This window comes from Thunnus thynnus, chromosome 11 (assembly GCF_963924715.1).
Source record: "Thunnus thynnus chromosome 11, fThuThy2.1, whole genome shotgun sequence".
Lineage (NCBI taxonomy): Eukaryota > Metazoa > Chordata > Actinopteri > Scombriformes > Scombridae > Thunnus > Thunnus thynnus.
The window spans coordinates 11160601-11182758 of NC_089527.1; the positions used below are offsets into that span (position 1 = coordinate 11160601).

At 39.2% G+C, this 22158-nt stretch overlaps 2 protein-coding genes across 2 annotated transcripts; both read left to right on the forward strand.

The window, feature by feature from the left end:
- The first annotated feature begins 10126 nt into the window (after window positions 1-10126).
- Window positions 10127-13167, forward strand: cryba2b (crystallin, beta A2b). The gene is made up of 5 exons (XM_067602621.1): window positions 10127-10219; window positions 11083-11268; window positions 12170-12311; window positions 12550-12692; window positions 12801-13167. Exons 2-5 carry the CDS (start codon window positions 11111-11113, stop codon window positions 12946-12948), a joined length of 591 nt encoding a protein of 196 aa, XP_067458722.1. The 5' UTR covers window positions 10127-10219; window positions 11083-11110; the 3' UTR covers window positions 12949-13167.
- Window positions 13168-18649: 5482 nt separating this feature from the next.
- On the forward strand, window positions 18650-21841 carry fev (FEV transcription factor, ETS family member). The gene is made up of 2 exons (XM_067603163.1): window positions 18650-18895; window positions 20153-21841. The coding sequence occupies exon 2, from the start codon at window positions 20212-20214 to the stop codon at window positions 20692-20694; it is 483 nt and encodes a 160-aa protein (XP_067459264.1). The 5' UTR covers window positions 18650-18895; window positions 20153-20211; the 3' UTR covers window positions 20695-21841.
- The last annotated feature ends 317 nt before the right edge of the window (window positions 21842-22158 follow it).

Below are 22158 nucleotides of genomic sequence, written 5' to 3' on the forward strand. Positions count from 1 at the left end.
TCCCTGAAATGTTTTCATCCTGGTTGAACATGTAAAGCGCTTTTGCAAAGTGCTGTATAAATGAAGTCTATCATTAGACTGATCTAATTGGAACCTCAAACATTTTCCCTTTCGCAACACCAGGTTCATTTAAGGAAGATTCCACAACCAGCTTTCCACAAAGTTGCAGGGCAAGGTCAGCCACCAGCAGCAGAAATATCATTTGCAAGGCATATGATATGGAAATGATGCCTGAATAGGCGCCGAATATGACAAATTGAGCAAGTCGGCCAGGTAGCTACGTTACAATGAGCCTTTTTTACTGATCACCGCAGGCATAAAGGTCAGACACGTTGCCTGGCACAGAGGAGGAGGGAAGGCGCTGTGGATGGAGGAAAGGGTTGGTAAGAATAATTCATCTCGTGTGTGTGTGTGTGTGTGTGTGTGTGTGTGTGTGTGTGTGTTCACCTCCCCCTTTATGTCAATATTGGATCAGAGCAACGCACCGTGCGACAGGTGTCTGTGCGCTCCCTGAGGATCCTCTCTCTCTTTTTTCATCCATAAGGGGTGGAGAGAGAGACAGAGGGAGAGTGAGTGAGTGAGTGAGTGAGTGAGAGAGGGGGAGAGAGAGAGGGAGAGCATGTAGAGGTATAAAAGGTGTATACCTGTTACAAACAGCACGCATTCAGTGCGCGTAAAAGGTGAGCCAAACCTGCTCAAGGTTGCGCATACTTACCTTTATTGCCTTGCTTCTTCTCCTAAAGGTAGGCTATAATGCTTTTCATTCATTTTCCATTTCTTTCAGAGTATCCATTCTAACGTGGGTTCACTTTTGTTCGCTGTTCTAACTTTTCCAAATCTCCTCCAAAGGTGTTCCTGAGAGCAGAGAAGCCAGCTGTTACGCGCTCAGTAGCTACATCTCGGTCTGGACCAACTTCTCACTGTGATCGGTTTTGTGACTTTTTCATGTCCGTATTTGCTTCACGTTGAGCCTCACGTACAATACCTGAAGATGAAGTTTTGTTCGTTCGGCTCGCGTTATGCAGGTACGGGTTGGCAACTGGAAAAAGACACAAAGTTTGTTTTTCGTCACCGAAGAACATCGCTGTTGTTAACATTGCCTAATTCAGACAGATTATGGAATGTTAATTGTTTTTAAGGAGTCTGTTATTTAAAAAGATCCCCCCAATTAAACGTACCCACATGGGTAAGGCCAGGTTTTGCGATTTTTGTGATGAAAAACAAAAGTCAAACTTAAAAAAATCTAAGAAAACACATCAGCTATGGAATCAGGACCATTGCTCCAGCTCATATGACCTAAAAAATAATAATAATGTAGTTTCAGTACCTGAAGCACCAGGTGTAGAGAATATTTCACTGAATAGGTAGATGGCCTTATTTGCATACAGCTGCCAACAGACAATGCTCTAAAGAAAGCAATGGCAGCCCTGAGGCAACATGTCGTTTGACCTGTGGGGTCACAATCATTTACCCAAAAAAGAAAGGAAAGAAAAGCAAAGAGCAAAAGGCTGCAGCAGGTGAAATAGGTTGACAGAAACAGTGATGTTATCAAGGCATGAAGTTTAAAGAAAAAAATGCTCCAGTTTAAATCCAGCATGTGTTTTCCTGTTTTTGTGCTTATTAAAAAAAAAGTAAAATTATTAATTCCAGTCTCACATAAATCCATATGTTCATCTAAAACCTGTTGGGTCTTAACAGACACACCTGTCTGTTCAGTTCAGTAGTAGTTCTGCCAAATAGACAGCAGCTCAGCGACACTACTGATAAACCTGTAACTGACATTGGGAGCGTGCCCAAGTAATAATTGTTCACTGTTTAATTTTAGTTGCTTGTTTAGTTTCTCGTCTGAATAATCCCTGCTTTATATCATATCATTTGTGTTCGTAGGTTGACATTTACAATAGTGAAGGGAAGATTATCTCAGTATCTCCCTTTGGGTGCTCTTTGGATAATCATTTTCCCATTGGCACATTCATGATGACAGCATGTATTTTCCACTGGGGGCCTATTCATTACTGTCCACTTCCTACGTCATGAGCTGAGGCTGCAGGCTAGCACCAGCGAGCAGAGAGATGGCTTAATGGAAGGTTATGTTAATCATTAACTAAACATTAACCACACACACACACACACACACAGCAGACATCTGATATGGGCCATCTGTCATGTCATTTGGATGCAATGATGCAGCATTCAGCCATCACACTTTTACCATTCATTATTTTTATTGTTCCTTATGTTTAAGGGCAAACACTTTTTTCTCTTTTTTTTTATCCAACTCATTAATTAAAAGGAAATTGTCTAAAAGTTCTGTATTTCATAAAGACAATAACTTGATGAACCCAGTGTTGCAAGTATCCACAGAAAGCAGTACCATTCCATCTTACTAAAGAGTAAACAGCCCTTTTGACTTTTATGAGAACTTTTTAAATTTTATTTTTCATTAATCCTTTATTTAACCAGATAAAAGTCTTATTGCGATTAACATGTTCAAGAGTGGCCAATAGGGCAGCATACACATTGTTACAACAATTTACAACACTTTTATTCAGCAGTGGAACTGAAGTTGCACTATTTTCAGAAAAAATGACATCCAGACATCCAGAGCAACATACTCTGCACCAAAACACCATATAATTCAACCTTGAGCAACTTAACCATTGACTAATTGTTAACTGTCTGCCCAATAAATTCAGTTCTTTAAAACTTAAACACTGCCTTATGTTTGTGAGCCAACAGTGACATACAAGTTACACACAATCATGCAATCTCAATTTTCCGATCTCAAAAACTGCTAATTTTACAGCCTCTTTGACTAAAAATCAAACACATTATGTTATACGATTAAAAGTAATCTTGGATGTTGCTTCTGTGGCGTTTGGATACATGAATCTTATTGTAACTCTGACCATGTTGTCTCATGCACAATATATAGTGATAGTGATAGTTTGATGCACATATTTTTGAAGTTTGGGTCACTCATGCAGATAATTTCCTTCACGTTGTTTTTGGTAAATCCCCATGACTCTTTATTATCTCAAAAAATATCTCATGTAGTTATAATCATCTTACAAGAGACATCATGAGAGAGTCTGTCCTACATGTCATTCTTTACCTGAGAGCTTATTTGCCTCTGCTTAAAGCTCTAGTCAATATTTGTTCAACGGCAGAGGAAGGGAAAGCTCACACTCCTCAGTATCCTGGTTACCTTGCCGCGATTTAAACTGACTGTCCTAACTGGTCCTGCTGCTGCTGTTACACCCTTTCTCCCAGCTCCAGGAGCGGTATTAGCTTGCAGCTATTTTCTTTAGGATTCAACGTGGAAGCTTAGCTGCCAGCTTCTCTCTGTAAAATAGAAAAGGGTCTGAATTGTATAGTGTGTTCTAATGTAGTAAACGGTTTTAAAAACCCACCAGTTTACCAGTAAATCATCACCTGAAACACTGTGGCACAGGCAGCAAATATTACACTGAATACCATAAAGTAATGATTTGTCATCTTTAAAAGAGGCCTTCCAATCAACACTTCTCTGTGTGAGTTTTCAAAGCAACATGAGACAGACCGACAGAGCTCATCTGTGTCAAACAGCAGGAACACTAGTTTAAAATAATGCATTTTCCTGCAGAATTTAGCTTTTATATATATATACATTTTTACTCTTTTCACTTGAGTACACACAAAAAGAAAGACTGCTATAGCCCATATTTGGAACAGATGATATCCTACTTAGATTAGTTTACTCTGTTTGATAGTAATCTACAATACCTGTGAAGTAGCTCATCATAGCAAACACAAGGTGAATTATATCCTTCCTATTAGGACTATTAGTCAGCTAAAAGCATACACACTCTCAAAATGGTGTTTCTACAGTTCAGAACTGCTGACAACTCAATAGAAATGACAAATATGCAGTTTTGGAAAAGAGGCATAACAAAGAGGTTGTGAGAAGTTTTTAAATGTGCAACATTTTTAGCACATATTATCCACCAGCACTGAATTACCTTATGTTATGCACTTTACTTGATAATCTCATTCTGTTTATCCATATGGTACATCTATTACTGCTACAACAATCCACTCTGTGTATGGGACACTTATTGCGTGCCTGAAAGAGGGATTCCACCCTGAGATTGCTCCCTTCTTTTTCAAAGTTGTCAAAGGTTTAGCCATCTGAGATAAATTAGTGATTGTAGGCTATATAAATAAAATTGACTTCACTTGACTTGACTCGACAACCAAGTGACCCCAGAGCTTAGTGCCTGGTTCTATTTCAAGACTCCTGCAGCCCCATATGTGACCCTATGAACTCTGCTCTGCAGAGCCACATTTGTGTCCTCTTTGTATCCGTATCATTAAGACCACTTTTTATATCTGTACAGCAGGAACATGATTACATTTGTGGTGCCTGCCAAACTGTTTTCTACTATCTGTAAATGGTGGAGTGAGTGCTTCCCAGAGGCTATGTCTGTGTGTGTATGTGTGTGTGTGTGTGAGTGTGTGTGTGTGTGTGTGTGTGTGTGTGTGTGTGTGTGTGTGTGTGTGTCCGCTGCCTGTATGCTGTGTGCTGTTTCCTGACAGTTACTGATAATCAAGAGTCATGCAAATGCCTGAGGCTTGTTCCCTCGCCTGGTTGGCTACTTCTTACCTTCCCTCTTTGCTAGTGATGATAACATTTAAGATCTCAGAAAAAGTTAGCCCAGAGAGTTGTGAGGTGTTAAACTCTCTCTACTCTAAACTTAGAGTATCTTGTTCATCGAGCAGCCATGGAAATAAGCTGTTTTTTGGCACAGAAAATGAAATTAGTGACAAATATTGGTGGCAACAATTCTTGCTTTTGCCCATCTGGTTCTCTCTTTTCTGTCTCCATGTTCTATTTGCTTGTACACCAGACTGTCAACTACAGTTTGTCATCAAAATTCAACACCAATTATCTTTCTATCTGCTTGTCAACTTCATCTCAGTGATAATTCACGGCCACTAGCACAGAAAACATCATAATCTTCATTTTCTTTCTCTCTGTTTCCTACAGCTAAATCCAGCTGCTTGGGTGTCCACTCAGATATCAGCGGAGAGACAAGTGGAGGCGGTAAGAGCAGATGTCCTGCTCGCATCATCTTTACCTGGATTAGTCTCCACGGCAACCTTCCACCTGAAGAACAGCATTCAGGACAGATACACAAACAGTCACGTGTGTGTGTGTGCTTGTATGCAAACACGTTTGTATGTGTGTGCAGGTGCGTTCACTGACTATTCAAATAGTCCTGACTCACACTGACACAGAAGACAGCATCTCACTTAGTAGTGTTAATACATATCCTGCACCACAACCAACCAATCTACAAGTATACAAGTACAACACACCATTGGCTGAATATCACATTATATCCCGAAATATTGCATCTTTTATTTGCATTAAGAGATGAGGATGAGGGCTGTGTTTATTCTCTGCATTTGAGATGTGCACAAGTGTGTGCGTCTGCCTATGTGTTGTGTTACAGCCTTTTAAAAATGATCATGATCATATAAAATGTATCAGTGGCAATAAATAAATGTTACTGGTTCATAAATAGACAGTAAATGACTTTTCACTAAATTCCTGGAGAGTGAGACAGTAGTTGGACAGCTATTAAATAATACAAAAAACAAACAAACAAACAAAAAAAAAAACACAATTCAGCTCATTTGGCTACTGAGAAGAGTACAGTACATCCACATGTGTGAGAGTATGGGAGCTTCCGATCAAATGTGAGTGCACTGTATGATTATGGAGTTGCGAATTAAAATCTTGATGTAATTTCAATCTCAAATAGCTGAACGTTAATCAAGATGGACGAGCTTGAAAGCATGAAACCAAGATGATGGAAAAGGATTCTAGAACTTCCCAAGGATCAATAGTTTTTGTGAAACCTCCCCTAAAATTGTAAACAGGCTCATTATTACTATGTATTGTCTGTTCGCAGTATCGCCTCATAATTAGTCTGAACAACAAATCAATTTTTCCTTCATAAATATAATACCAGTCAAATGTTTGGACACACTTTCCCATTCAGTCGAATGGGAAAGTGTGTCCGACCTTTTGAATGGTACTGTACCTCCTCAGTCATTAATAAATGGGTGATTAATCCTTAATTAAGCTCTGGTTGGGCACCAGGGTGAACCAGGATGAGTCAGGACAGCGTTTTTTTTTTTCTCTCCCCCTCTCCACTCCTATCCAACCACATCTTTGTATAGTTTTGGTTCGCTCGTTTGTCCATACTCCCCTTTCTCTTCTCCTCCCCCTTCCTTGTTCTCATTACTCCCTCCTGCTTTAGGTCGCTCCCAGACCCGTAGGAGCTTGCCCCCACACCTACAGGAGGGGTCCAGTCATTTGGGTTTGAGGAGCATCTTTCTATTTGAAAGGGGGGTTAAATGGGGAACAGACCCTCAGACACCAAGCTGTCCAAACCAGTCAGGACCTCCGAGCCCCCTCAGCCACCTGGCGCAGTATGAGATAGGCCCGTTATGCAGAACCACCTTTTAGTTTAGGGAAATGAAACTTAATAGAAGATAGATAAATAAGTATACAAACCAGTCAGTAAATAAATAAATAAAAATAGAAGATAAATGAATAAATAATAATAATAAAGAAAAAGTAACATCATCAAAAATAATATGGATCTAATTTGACATGAACAGTATGTAAGAGTTAAGAAACATCACAATGAAACAGTGTTTGCACCTTATTGCATGGTGCACCTGGTATAGTAAAACGATCTGATATTCTGTGACCATTACACCACCATGCAGAGCAATCATCAGATAATGGCTCAAACCATTAGAAAATTATCACCCTAATGTGTCACAGTTGACTGCCTCAGTCAAATGTAGAGATGAACTTTTGACCTGCTCCGAATATAAATACATCTGGTCCCCTGCCAAGGTGGATTATGAGTTCTCAAAATAAAAGATGAAGACAAAAATGTCCTAGAACTCCTGATGCTAAACTAGATTCTACTAGCTACACGTCTGTATATGACATGAATCAGATCATCAGAGGAGTTAGTGACCACAATGAGACAGTCTGTCTTTGTGTTAGCTGATGTGCTTAACACGCATGAACGCACACAGAGGTGATGTTTAACTTTTACTGAATCCCACGCATTACACTTACTGTAGATAGTAGTAGTAGTAGAGTGTAGTAGTGATGATAGTCAGTCGAACATATAACAGTAGCAGTTGTTTTTTATGTCTAACTGTATAAAAAATAGCATTAAATGGGTGTCAAAGTGTCCAAATTTGCTGTTGCAGCTTGTAGATCATTAGACAAACTACCCTATTTGTTGGTGCAGTGCAGCAGTGCAGCATGATTTTAGTGTTGCTGCCGATGCTTCAAAATGAAAGTAGGAATTCAGTAATGATTATATTTGAAGAAAAAAACAGATATAAAATGATAGTGACCAGTCGATGTGCCCAGTAGGTGTCACATGACCACTGAGAAGAAGTGAATGGATTTGTTATACAGTGAGATAAGGATTCAAAGCAGAACTGTGCCAGCTCTGTGCTGGTCTGGACTACACTGTCCCTGACGCATGCAAATACCCCCCACTGCATTTAACAGGGAAATTAGTGTGTGTGTGTGTGTGTGTGTGTGTGTGTGTGTGTGTGTGTGTGTGTGTGTGTGTGTGCATGTGTGTGTGTGTGTGTGTGTGTGTAGTGGGGGGGAGGGACCTACAGCTGATTCAGCTTATCAGACCTGGAGAAGAAAGATGAAAGACCTTCTTTATGCATCCACCCAAACACACACACACACACACACACACACACACACACACACACACACACATTTGTCTTTCTATAAGTGTGAGGTACCCCACTGATGCCAAAAGCCGAACCCCAACCCCACCCTAACCTGAACACAATTTGAACCTTATCCCTAAAACCAAGTCTTAACCCTCAAAAAGCCCACACACATGCACACACACACACACACACACACACACACACACACACACACACACACACACACACACACACACACGCACGCACATACAAACACACATGCACACACACACACACACACACACGCACACACACTAATAGTTCAGGTAGTAGCACACTCACACAAACACACGACATCTGTGTCTATAAAAGCCTGTCCTTTCACCTGCCCATCACCTGCTCAGGGGGGCACACACACACACAAACACACACACGTAAAGAAGAAGAAGAATGAATGGGTTAACAGAAGACAATGAGAAAGCTGTTCATACACGCGCACACACACACACACACACACTGACTCACACACACACAGTCATAACCAGACAATCCTCCCACACATGGCTGGACTGTTGTTATCACTGTCACAGATGTTTCTGGCATTAGACACTTCCATCAAAACGTCACTTTAGTCCTTTGTTACTTCCTGTCATTGCTGTGCTGCAAATCCAAACTATTGGCTGATGTCTGAATATTAAACCAACAATATATTTGTTAATCAATTTTTTTACCATGATGATAAAATTTACCATTATTTTAAATAGAGTAGGCCTCTTTTCCTGGTGTGTGCCACCCTGAATGTAATAAATGCCTTCACCACTAGATGTCACCCATGATGAAGGAAAAGGTATCACTAATGTTGTTTCTTGCTTGACACATCACTCTGGGTGTTGTCACAATGGTATTAAAACATTTGCAAAATATGCAAGGCAAAGTCAGAAAAAAACATGACTACTCTGACAAGAAATACCTGATTTTTAAACCCTATATGTGATACAGAACCAGTGTTCAGAGAATGAAAGAGACCAAACAACATATGTATAAATAAAATGTTTGTTTTTTCAAATTTCCTTAATGCAATCATGTATATTAATTATTGGATTATAGAAATAAAGATGTGTGTCTAAATGTTTATCAGCAAGAATTCCGCTTTACACAAAGACAAAGAAACAATACTGACAGACTGTAAATGAACCCACAAGAGGATGGTAGTGTACATGAAAATGAGATGATTTTCATTTGTAATGTTAACAGTGCCAATGTGACCTTTCTCAGTAGCTGTTTGCTAAAATGTAACAACAAAGGCAAATCTGTAATCACTGTAGAAATGGTAGCCCCGACAATAAGATTCAAAACATAGGATTGGAACCTAGTATCACCCCCAGTTTATTTCACAGATCTATTAATATATCACTGTATAACATACAGTATTATACAGTACATACTGTATAATCATTCATGTTTTCTGACGGTGTAAATGGCTTCTTTAAATAACACATATCTGTAAGTACAGCAGAAAATCATTTTTAAATATGATTAGTTGAGAAAAATGTTAAAAAGGCTGAAAAGCCTAAAGACTTGTGATGTTTTAATTTTCTATATTGAAAATGTTCTCAGTTCTTAAGACTATTTTTTCCCTCATTCGGTCTTTATATTTAACTCTCATGATTATTGATGTTAAAAGTCAATGAAATGTGAAAAAGGATGATATCCCTTATATTTGCAGCCAAAACTACATCCAATTATGTGTATTTGCTGTCTTTCAAAGACTGAAATATATGTAGTTATGTAAAAAAAGTACAGACCAAACAGACCTGGTCAGAAAGTTCTTGTTTTACTAGTTCAGACAAAGCTACTGTAGCTTTTTATTTTACTGCAGCACTTCAACCAGTTGACTCTTTCCAAATCGCCCAAGAGAGAACATGGAAGATAGAATAGAAAATTATAAGGACGCCCTCTAGATAAGATTGGCACAAGTCATGGAGCTTACTTTGTGGGATGTCTTGTCCCTTTTGCCCACCTCTCCTCCAATTTACCTACAGTGTGTGTGTGTGTGTGTGTGTGTGTGTGTGTGTGTGTGTGTATGAGAGAAGAGAGAGAGAGAGCGAAAGAGAGAGAGAGGGGATCAGCTCCCAGAATGTGTCTATTATCCTGCCACCCCAATCAAACTGTTGTGTCAGTGCGTTACCATTGTATAGTCCTGGGTCAGGTTGCCACTGACCATGGCTGCCATATTGATGACTAAGTCAGTTTGGGGCTCTGAGGACAATGGTGCTCTGAAGCCTCCACAAAGCACGAGGCTAATGCTCCCTTTTCAGCAGGCCGCTCAGCTGCTGAGTGTGCAAGGCTGCTGGGCAAATGGAGTGGCGTAGGTCCAGGGGGCCTGGCCCTATAAAAACACATGCAGGGGTCCCCTGTCCGACATTGATTATACTGGATCTGTCCCACCTCAGTACTGTCTGTAAGTATATCAACACACTGCCTCAGACTCAGCTAAGAGACTGCAATCAGGTGACAGCTATGTGTACTGGGGTGGAGCCCAACAGCCACCAAGATGCCGCAAAAACCCTGCTTGATAGATAGATAGATAGCTATGGGTGCATTTAAACAACTAGGCTTGACTTGCTACCGGTTTGCAGAGAGTAAAAACATAGAAGCCACTTCATACTCTGCTTTTGGGGTTAACTGGTTTAAACCTCACCAGCCCTTTTAGTAGGGAAAGCTGGCAATATGATGCCTTACTGGTGTTTGGCCTACAAACATTATGCTAACATTTCTCAAACCAGCTCATGTTTTTTTTTAACAAATTGGGCTTAGGATAGTTTTCAACTCTTGTTAGAAATGAAATGCCCTCTGGCTTTCACTTGCAGATATGTGGTTTGCTTTTATGTAGAACTGCTTCAGTACAGTTATCCAGTACAATTTATGGGCAGGAGACACATCTGTGTATCTCCTCAATGAAAACAGAGACCATTTGTACTGTGGGGAAATGGGAAAATGACAAATGAGTAGAATTATTCACTGCTTGTGACATCTTTGGAGAGGGACCTTAACAGATATTCCTCTCCAGAGCAAAGTCATGATAAAAGGGCACTGGCATAGCACATTTTAACCTTATTAACCAGTACTTTATCTATTTAGCTAAAATACAAAGATTGTAGTTGTAAGATAGTAAAAACATGATTGACAAATTTGGTTAAATCTGATTAACCTGTATCTGTTTTAATCAAGATGAGGGTTGTCAGGAACTATCCTGATAAACTGATAAATTGCTTTGATTTTCCATCTCTGAACTTAAAAAACCCAACTCTCTACTTTCCTCAGATTAACTCCCAAGGGAATATCAGCAGCCATGAACACTCAACAGATGGAGCAGATGGGCCAGTTCAAGATCACTGTCTGGGAGGAGGAGAACTTCCAGGGAAAGCGCTGCGAGTTCATGCTGGAGTGCCAGAACATCATGGAGAGGGGCTTCAACAAGATCCGCTCCATCAAGGTTGAGAACGGACCGTAAGTCAACCTTGGCTTTCTTCCTCTTTTCTCTCGATCATGACATCTTTAGTTCTGCATATACTCTTCCATACATGATCACTTTCACTTCCTGACCTCTTGACTTTTGCAAACTTGGATATTCAAGTAAAGCTGATAAATATTATCTTTATAAAGAATGAAGAATGATTTAAATGCAGGCATGGTATCAGAATAAGTTTAGAGTGAGTTTATTTCTACAGCAAGTTGATCTTTGGTCTTCCTCTTGGTTTTTATGAAAAAAACAAAACTGTGTATAACAAAGACCCATTTATTTGCCATAATAACATCTAATAATGCCATATTATTTATTTCTCTTCCAGTTCTATTTTATCTGCTTGGATAAAGTCTGATTAAAGCACACATGATCAAGAAGCAGAAAAAACAAAACACAATATAAATTACAGCCTTCAGTGTTATTACACTGCTGGTTGGCATGTACGGTTTGCATGTGCGTGCACACGCATCCAAGTGTGACCCTGTTGCGATATGAGTTGGCTGTGTGCAGCTGCCGGCTGTGAGCCAGAATGGCTGGCTGACTGACTGGCGATCAGATAAAACGCCCTGGGTGCAGCAGCAGCAACAGCGGCGGCGGTGGAGGCAGGAGCAGCAGTATTTAATGTTTGCTTTGTGCTTCCACTGACAAAAGAAGCTGCATGCTGTTTTCACTCGAGGCCATACTGTGGGTGTTGGGCGGTACGGAACAAATTTGAGAGTTTTATTCTTGTCACACTGAAACTACTTTGCATTTAGTGGTTCAGTATTACTTTATGAGAGTATTTGGGAGCTTCTCTGGTTTTGGTTTTAATGATTTCACCTAACCTAAACATTTCTATCCTTTTCTTCCTTCTTTCTCTCTCCTCTGCATCTTTTCTCTGTCTAGTTGGGTGGGTTATGAGTACCCCGAGTTCCAGGGACAGCAGTTTATCCTGGAGAAGGGAGACTACCCCCGCTACGAGGCCTGGAGTGGAAACAGCAGCTACAGAACCGAGCACATGCTGTCTTTCAGACCCATCAAGTGCGCCGTAAGTTCCCACATCCTTCCACCTAAGTCACCCTCTGTCAACTGCCATTAAGTGGCTTATTTTCCTGCCCCACCCCTCCCCACAGGAACCACCGCCTATTCCTGTCATCACTGTGAAAATATATTTGCACACTTATTTTTATTTAATTAATAGCAGCTTTTGCAATGTCTCCCATCTCCCTCAGATTTGGCTGTGATATAAGCCTCCACACTGACAGTCTTTGTCTCTTTTTCCATAGAACCACAGTGACAGCAAGGTGACCCTGTACGAGTGTGAGGACTTCCAGGGCCGTAAGTTCGAGATGTGCGATGACTACCCCTCCCTACAGGCCATGGGCTGGTGCAGCAAGGAGGTGCCCTCCATCAAAATCAACTCCGGAGCGTAAGTTATGCACCTTCCACTCTGTTTATTGGTCTGTGTCTCCTATTTCCCCCTTTTCCAGCATAAAATCTCATCCCCATTCTGCTTTTTCCTCTTCTCTCTCTGCAGCTGGGTGGCCTACCAGTTCCCCGGTTACCGTGGCTACCAGTACATCCTGGAGAGAGACAGACACCAAGGCGAGTACAGAAACTACAACGAGTACAGCACCCAGGCTCACACCAACCAGGTGCAGTCCATTCGTAGGATCCAGCACTAAGCCTCCACTCTACCTGTCTGACTCAACCTGAAAAAAAGAACTTTTCCTGATCTCCTTCCTCAACTTGAACCCGGACAGACCACTGTCACAGACCAGTAGATGGACAAACTCTTTCTATCACTCTGTGGCTTTGCATGTATGGATATCTAAGTACCTTCTTCTACTACCATGCTAAGGCATGTTCTTGAAATAGGAAATAAAGGCTTTTCTTCAAAACTATAGACTGTTTGTTGTTATTTTTTTTTTACATTGAAAATGATCATCCCAAATAAATAAGACAAAATCAAAAGCTCAGAAAAACTGACAGCAATAATTGGCTACATTGAGCTAGCAATCATTTTGCACCTTTGGTTATGGCAGAAACATACCACAGATGCACAAGTATTGCAAAATCAGAGTCCCTTGTTCTCTTTTAGCTACATAGACCAGGCTATTATCAGAAATAGTTCTTAAAACGACATATTTAGCCTTATAATGAGGATACATGGAAAGATTTGATTAAAATCTCTCTGTTATAGGCTTTAGGATGTGTAATATTGTGCTTGTCAGACTGTATTCTTATTTCCAATAAACAAGAGCACGAGATCACATTTGTTTCTATTATTTGTTGTTCAACTATTCGACTATAATTTGCAAAAATGACCCATTAAGTGAAGAGCTGTATGAAAAGCAGATAAGCAGAAGTTGGCCTTTGTGAAGCACTCAACAAGATATATACACCTCAATAGGACATATTGCATGCAAATCCTCTTTTTAGTAGAAAAATACAATTAATAGAATAGAATGAACTCAAATTGACATTCTCTTGCTCTTGCTTGCTTATCCTACTTGATGTCACAAGAGTACTGTGCAGCCTTAAGAGTTAAAATATCAACAAACCCAGAGGCATTATAGTTTGCACAGGCTGCTGCTCCATGGTGTTAGCACACATGCAACCGTCCTCACTTGAACTGTTTAATTACTCTTCAAGTCGTTCAAAAAAAAAAGGTCAACAGAGGTCCTCTGAGAAAGAAATGACATCAATGTGATGTTTTTAATTATTAATGGAAAGGAGGTGCACAAGCACTGTCCAAGGTGCTGAACCCTGTTTGAATATTCAGCTTACCCTCAGACCCTCTGTGAAGGCATACTCAGTAATATTGTTTATACGACTTATTATAAGAAAGTGAATGTGGAAAAAAAATTGGGTTAACCCAAGTGAAAGTCATCATTCTTAACTCTTGTAGATGTCTATATATCAGTTTATACTAATAGTTACATTGTATCTATACAAATCACAAAGGGGGGATGTAGATATACTGTGCAAAACCCTTAGGTGCTTTTTTAATTAATAAATTAACTTCATACAATGTTCAGTAAAGAGAAGAAACCCAAATGAAATCAATATTTGGTGTGGCCATGCTTTGCCTTAAACACAGCACCAGTTCTCCTCAGTACACTTATGCATAGTTTTTCAAGGTACTTGGCAGGTGGGTTGTTCTAAGCATCTTGGAGAATGTACCACAGTTCTTCTGTGGATTTAGGTGTCTCAGTTGCTTCTGTCTCTTCATGTGATCCCAAACTGACTCCATGATGTTGAGATCACGGCTCTGTGGGGCCCAAACCATCTGTTGCAGGAGTCTTTGGGGTCATTGTCATGCTGCACAATAAATTTGGGACCAATCAGACACATTTCTGATGGTATTGCATTATGGATAATAATCTAAACATTATTAAAGAGCAAGTGCCTAAATCTTTTGCATAGTACTGTATGTAGATGTAATAAAGAGATGCAGAAAGACATTATTTACCTGCAACTACTAAACCCTGAAGAGGCCCTCAGCATTCTGAACAATTTTTGAACACTATGACTTTCCACTCTACAGCATAATGATTTCTGATTTAGGTATAAAACATGGTTTATATATTTTAATGATTTAACCACCAGCCACAACTTTGCTCGTAACAACAGTAGTTCATAAGTAAAGTCAAGCAGCGTAGTGTTTGTTTGGTTATTCTAATATGACACCATCATGGATCCTGGAGTGTGTTTACCTCCACGCACACTCCTCCTGTTGTCCAGGACGTGGGATTCCGTGTTACACACCCACAAACCTGCACCCGATCACAGTCCCACACCCAAAAGACCAGGATCTTTTGATAAATGTGTAACTGTGCGCACACACCCTTCTCAAACATACATTCCTCTGCAGGCTGATTAAAACAGCTGCACCATGGCTTATAGAGGAGTGACACCTGAGTAGTCTGGTGAGCTGCAAGTTGAGGTACTTTGGCCACAGAGTTCAGAGCAGCAAGGTAAGTTCCAGGCTTTACAAGGGAACTTTGGTGACAGCTATAATTTCATGGCATTGTTATGATTGGTTACACCACTAATATGAATTATGATAGATTTTTCTAATCGTAGAAATGTGGCTGAACATCCATCCGGTCTTAAAATGACTACAGATGCCATTAGCAAAGGCAAACCAATTGGATAAGACACTCTTAGATGTGGATTTAAGATTTTTGGGATATATGCTTTCAATTTTTAAATGTCTTAGTTTTACTTGCAGGCTACTGATTTGACTCTTTGTGATGTAAACACTTCTATAAACCCAGATTAATATGCAGCAACAAATTGATATAAATGAGATAACAGTAATAGAGTTTGCAAAGGAATAAAACAAATCACTTCTTTTCTGAAAACATGTATTTGTTTCTTCTTCCTGTCTGCGGATTTCTTCCCTCATGTTGATCACTGACTGCAGTTTACCCACCGATTTATCTACGTCTCCGTCAATGGATACTGTCCAGCTTTCGAGGCTTGTTTTAAGTTGCCTGCGACTTATACTTTGACACAGGCAGCTAAAGCAAGTCTGGGACGCCAGAGACACACTAACCAACCCTGAGGAATCGCCACCATATGACTGAAATCCACCTGTCAACCCATAAGGATGGACCATAAAAAATGTGCTTTTTCCTACTTTGGTTAGGTTATTATTGACCGTTTATGCATTTTCTCCCCTTTTCCGGGGCAGAAAACCTTGTAATAATATGTTACAATTAAATTCTGTAAACTACTGTAAAATGACAATCAAAGGCCTATGAGGCCATATGTTATGTAAGAACCTTCATGCTGTTATTGACTATGTAGTAAGAGAAAACACAATACCTTGTCATATGAATATAAAGCCTTATACTCTACTTTTTCTGCTGTAGGTGCATTTGTGCATGTCTGTGCTCAGTCAGGTGACACGTCATATAGATGATGAATGATTAGCGGATGATTCACTTTCACTTCAGAGAGCTGAATGTGCCAAGTATGATTGGCACTAAGACTTTTTATGCTGCGTTCACTTAATTTTTGTTTGACAGTAAGTTTTTCTCATACAAAGGGTAAACATTGATAGTCGCTGTTGGGTAAATGTGTGGTGATTTAATTTCAAGATATTCAGAATTTTAGTTTTAAAAGATGGGATTTATTGTTTGGGTGTGGTTCAGGTAAAACACAGGTATTTTTATTTGTCAGTTATTCTTGGTGTCTCTGGTGAGACTTAATGAAACAATAATATGTTCAAGACTTTTTTCAAGATAACTCTATGAGAATCCAAGTGATCTCACAGAGCAGAAAGTGAATTTATTCTGATGTGTTTACAATCCATAACACAGGGTTGTATGCTTTTTGATTCCATGATAGCAGACCTGCCATATTACTGATCAACCTGCTCTGTTTCCTTATGTCATGACACGTAAACTACATTTTACAGCAGGAAACACAAGATGCCAAATCACACACAAGCCCGGCAGAGCTGCACATTAGAGTTTTCTCTTTAGACAGTGTATTTCATTGTCCTTTCTTCCTCTAATAGATTGCTTTCAGTGACATGTAGAGAGGCAGACATAGGGAGAGGATGCAGCAAAAGTCTCCAGAATTAAACCAGGGACGAAGCAGTTACATGATACACATCTAAAAACCCTAAGTCACCAGGACACCCCCTCCTTTTAGATATTTATGGGCAAGCTTTTATCATACCAGAGTATCTGACACGCTCATAAATTACAAGAATTTCCACTTTAACTTTGTATTTGTTACTTTTAAACACCTTAAAAGTGCTTCAGATATAGTTTGTCTTCACTGCAGTTTTCACCAGACTTTAAGCTGTAACAATACAGGTATGCAGTGATCACACTGAATACTCAATTAATGTATTTAATCACAGTTCAAATTACATTTAAACACTGTGTTGTGCTGTATCATCACTCTCATGTTATGTGTGTATAACGTCTTCATTATTTGCACCTAAATAAATGTTTGTTGAGTTGTTCTGTCTGAAAGGAAGACTGCTGTGAAACTGTCATGACTGTGTCAATTCTATTATCTGTCGCCCTAAAAATAAATGTACAAAGGGTGTGTAGACTATATAGTGACATATTATATTAGTGACAAATATTTTCAAATGGACTTCTACTGAATCTAGGGTTAAAAGCTGAATATAGGGCAGCAACTCACAGTCCACTGCCTCTAAAAAACAAAATGATTAGAAAAATATGAGTCAAGCATCAGTGACCATCAGAAACCATGGTTTTAGAGTTACAACCTCATTACCCTCAGATTGAGGCTATAACCTTAAACCCACAAACAGAAGGTTAGAGGGGGAGAAGGAGGGGTGAGGGGGATGAAATGTTCTTGTTTTCTCATGTGCACTGAAGCGTGTTTTTCAAGGTAAATATTCTTTTCCAACGTGAAACAGGTCTTTGTTGTTTGCAGAGAGGTAAAGAGGCGGAAAAGTGAGGAGGATCTGAACTGGTTTCCATGTCAAACACTTCAATTCACCATAGAAACTCAGATCTTAACGCGGAAACTTTATTAAACTGTGATGGTGGATTGATAAGGGCCGAATTTCTATCGTCCTCTTTTTATTGTGGGCACCAGGCGGGCTGACAGAGGTAAATTGCTCTTTTAATTAAAGCAATGCACCAGGGGAAATTGCTGTCTGAATATTGTCTCAGAGATGGGGGCCGGTGACAGTTGCCGGGAAACTTCAATCTGTCCACCCGCATTTATTCCAGATCACAGTTATGAGATAAAGTTTAATAAAAATCTTTTCCTCCGCCACCAACGAAATGAAATCCAACCCTTTCTGAACAACTGAACACAATGAGACAGGACTGCGGAGGAAACCTCATGTTCAACATGTATCTCTCAGGTTCGTCATTTAGTCCCGTGAAGAATTATAGAAATAACCTGTTATGATTTAGGTTTTTTTTTTTTTTTTTTTTTTAAATTCTGCTCGGTGTCCAGAGGCTGTGGTGCTGCTCCGCTGCCAGGGCACAGCATTGTTCAGCCTTTTCAATCTGAAAGCCCGTCTGCTCTTTTGTCGGAAATCGGAAATCCTTTTTCCTGGACGCGTTTCCTGGCTTCTCGGAGAGGAGACCGCAATGAGAGAGGGAGCCCGCATGCTTCACGCATTAGACTCCGACTGGACGGGGACACAATGAGGATTTTAATCTGTTTGAACTTTTATTGAGATATTCTATATTTTAAAGATTTAATTCCAGCTTTAATCTTATGCAATTTTACACCATCTTACAACAAATCACCTCAACTGAAACTGCTTTTTTTTCTCTTTTATTTCCCTGAAAACAGATTTCAAGAAATCCGTTTAAAGATATTTATTTCACCTTGTTCTTTATCTGGCAGAATTACAAGAAAATTCCGTGGATGTTTTCTTTTTAGATTAGAATATGAAAGCAGCATAAATGTCTTGATGATTTATAGATATAGATATGAAATAGATAACAGGCCTGCTGTTCCAGAAACCCTCTTGTAATAATTTTATGAACAAGCAGGTAAAGGCAGCTGATGATGCTTAAAATGTGTCTGTTTTGATTTCAGATCCAACAGAAAATCTGTTGAAAGAAAGCAAAGGAACATCTTGGGGTCCAATAAATACAGGAGTACAGAAAGGTAAGAAAATGGATACAAGAGTCTGCAAGGAAAGATAATAAACACTATTATCACCATGTAAGTGCGCAGTTATCTAATATTAATCATCAGCTTATTGCATCTTCCAATTAGCTATATTCCATCACACATGTACTCATTGTTTGGTACCATTTTTAACTATGGTATGTAAAAAAGAAAAAGAAAAAAAGAAGAAAAAACGACAGCTTACAGATACATCTCACCATAATAATATTAAAATAAACCAACTATTATAGCAGGTTTAAAACGCGTTTCAATGATGTTATGTTGAAGAATATTATTTCCTTAATTAATAAACTCAAACTCCGAGTTTTTACATCTCTTTATGTTTGTACGTATGTATTAAATAACGGTTTATGTGATGGAAATATGCATTTTTTTCTTTCAGTCATAGCAGTGAATATATGTAACTTCATAACGCGCTCTGCTCCCCAAATCATTTTGTCTTACATTTTGTCTCATCCGTTCACAGGCTCAAAAATGAATCATATCGAGAAAACATACAAAACAAAACAAATAAAAAATTAAATAGAGATAAAAAAAAACCAAACTAGAATAAAACCTGTTATACAGCAGAATCCACCTGTCATTCCTCCACAGCTCCACTGACACATTTTATTAGCCTGCACTGATATAATGATGTTGAACCGGCATGAACAGCTTCCAAAAGACAAAATCAAACAGGTTTTGACATTTTTCAATTAAAACTTTTGAAAAATATTATCTTTGGAATGTAAATAAATATGTATCCTGTAGACTGAGATGATTGCCCAGATCAGGACTTATATTTATAATAAACATTATAGGTCCTCATATAGATAAGGAATAAAGATATAACTAACAGAAACAACAATAACGTAAGGTTTGAAAATACTATTGGATGATGATGTCTATAAGATGCATTAACATATAACATGCAATGTTTTAAATAACAGAAAACGGATCATGTATATAAACTAAAAACGCATGTAAATGTAGCCTATATATGCGCCTGCATTGGAATTTTGTTGGCAGTTTGCTGACAAAATCCAAACAGCTTGATGGTTGAAAATGTATTATTTGATTAAAATGATAATATGTTATGTTAAAAGCCACCAAATACCGTTATATTCTGAATGCTGCTCAGATATGGTTTCCATTGCTTTAAACAAGGTTATTTTTCTCATCTTGCTTTGAGACAATTATCATTATATATTTTTTTTTACTTTGTTGTTATTGTTTTCATTTGTTTTCACTCAGGCAGTGGGCAGATTCAGCTTTGGCAGTTCCTGCTGGAGCTCCTCTCTGACAGCAACAACATGTCGTGCATCGCCTGGGAGGGCACCAACGGCGAGTTCAAGCTCATCGACCCGGATGAGGTGGCCCGGCGATGGGGGGAACGCAAAAGCAAACCCAACATGAACTACGACAAGCTGAGCCGGGCGCTGCGTTACTACTATGACAAAAACATCATGACCAAAGTCCACGGAAAGCGATATGCCTACAAGTTTGATTTCCACGGCTTGGCGCAAGTATGCCAGCCGTCCACCACGGAGCAGGCCATCTACAAGTTTCAGGGTAACTTCTCCCCGATTCCCTTCTCCGGGATTTCCAAACTGAACCTCGTTGCTCCCGGCGTGGGGCCGTCGGGTTTCTCCTACTGGCCAGGTTCCCCATCTGCGGCCCTGTATCACAGCCACAATCTCCAGACTCCGGGTCCTTTTGGCACCGTGTCTCCGTCCCACATCAGCTGTGTCAACAACATCAACACTTTGACTAACATCAATAACCATTACAACTGACTATTTCAGATAAGCTGGAAGAATATAAACACCACAAGTTATGATATAATGACCGAGGTCAGATGGAAAAGAGCAGAGAAAGTCGATTTTGGTCATTTTTAGCTGAAAATATGTTTGGCTCAATTTGGTTACATATTGACGTTTTCAGACATACACGCGTAACTAATGATCCATATGAAATTAGATGCTGCTGGAATTTGTAATTAAAACGTCTAAAACTTGTAGTTAAACGAACAGAGAATAATATAGGCCGGTTACACTTTAAACCAAGACATATTTTCACGAGCAAATTATTAAATCCATCCTTTTTATTAAAATACACACAGTGGTTTGAACTTTTACGCGTCGTGTTTCAATTGTTATAGTTTAATTTAAACCATGAAGAGCCCAAATTTTTCACGATTTCCCTAAATTTCATGCCAGGATTGGTCAAATTAAATCGGAAATCAACAAAGGTTTCCTTGTATGAGACCTTTTTCTTTCTTTTTTCTTTTTCTTTTTTTAAAGAAATGAACAAATTATATTTAATAATTTGAAAAGATAATGAAAGACAGATTGTCGGTTTTATACCTATCAGTTCTCATCCTTTTCTGTTCCTCTGCTGTATCTCATCCTTCCTTCAGTGGTTCGTTTTTACATACAGGTGGATGTATTTGCACCAACCTGGGAGCAAATCACCAGTTATTATTAGACTACTGGCGCCATCTCGTGGTGGCTAAACGCCTGTTGGACTGCTTGATTTTTATTTTTTACTAAATATCACCACTGCAACAGTCTCCTGAATATACTATCACTATCATTTACTCCCTGTTTGCGTAGAAATCAGATTACGTGTAATAAAGTTACAACATGTCCTTCATGAAAACTCTCATTGAAATAAAATAAAAGCATGACCCACTTGCAATAAAATGTATAAAACCATAGTACAGAGGTACAAAGTTGTATTTTGTGTGAAATACTGTAGGCTATGACGTAAATAGTAACAGAAACTGTGAATTCATGAACTGCTCTGTAAATACTGAGTCTGGCTCAGACTATAGCTGCTTTTTAGTGATGTAGAATGCATTCATTCACAAGCGCTCAGCTAAAACAACTGCATCAATGAAAATCAAATGAAGAAAAATAATAAAAAAAATGGACTGATGAATGTCTTTGTCAGCATGTGTGTGAATTCTGTCTGGAAGCATATAAACACCACAGACAATGTGTTGTTACTGAATGTGCTGATTGGTATTGAATAAAGTGATGATGATGATGGAAAAAGGTTACACGGCAAGATTAGAAACCACAGAAATGTTCACTCATGGTGAGCAATATCATGCAGTGTTGGTGAGTAATTCTGCCAAGTAGTAGTAGTAGTAATAGTTCAGGCATGCAGTTATTAGATTTACTAGCAGAGTGGAGCCTGAATTATTTGCCCTTTTAATTTCTCTAGCTCAGCTGTAAATGGCCTAACAGAGTTTT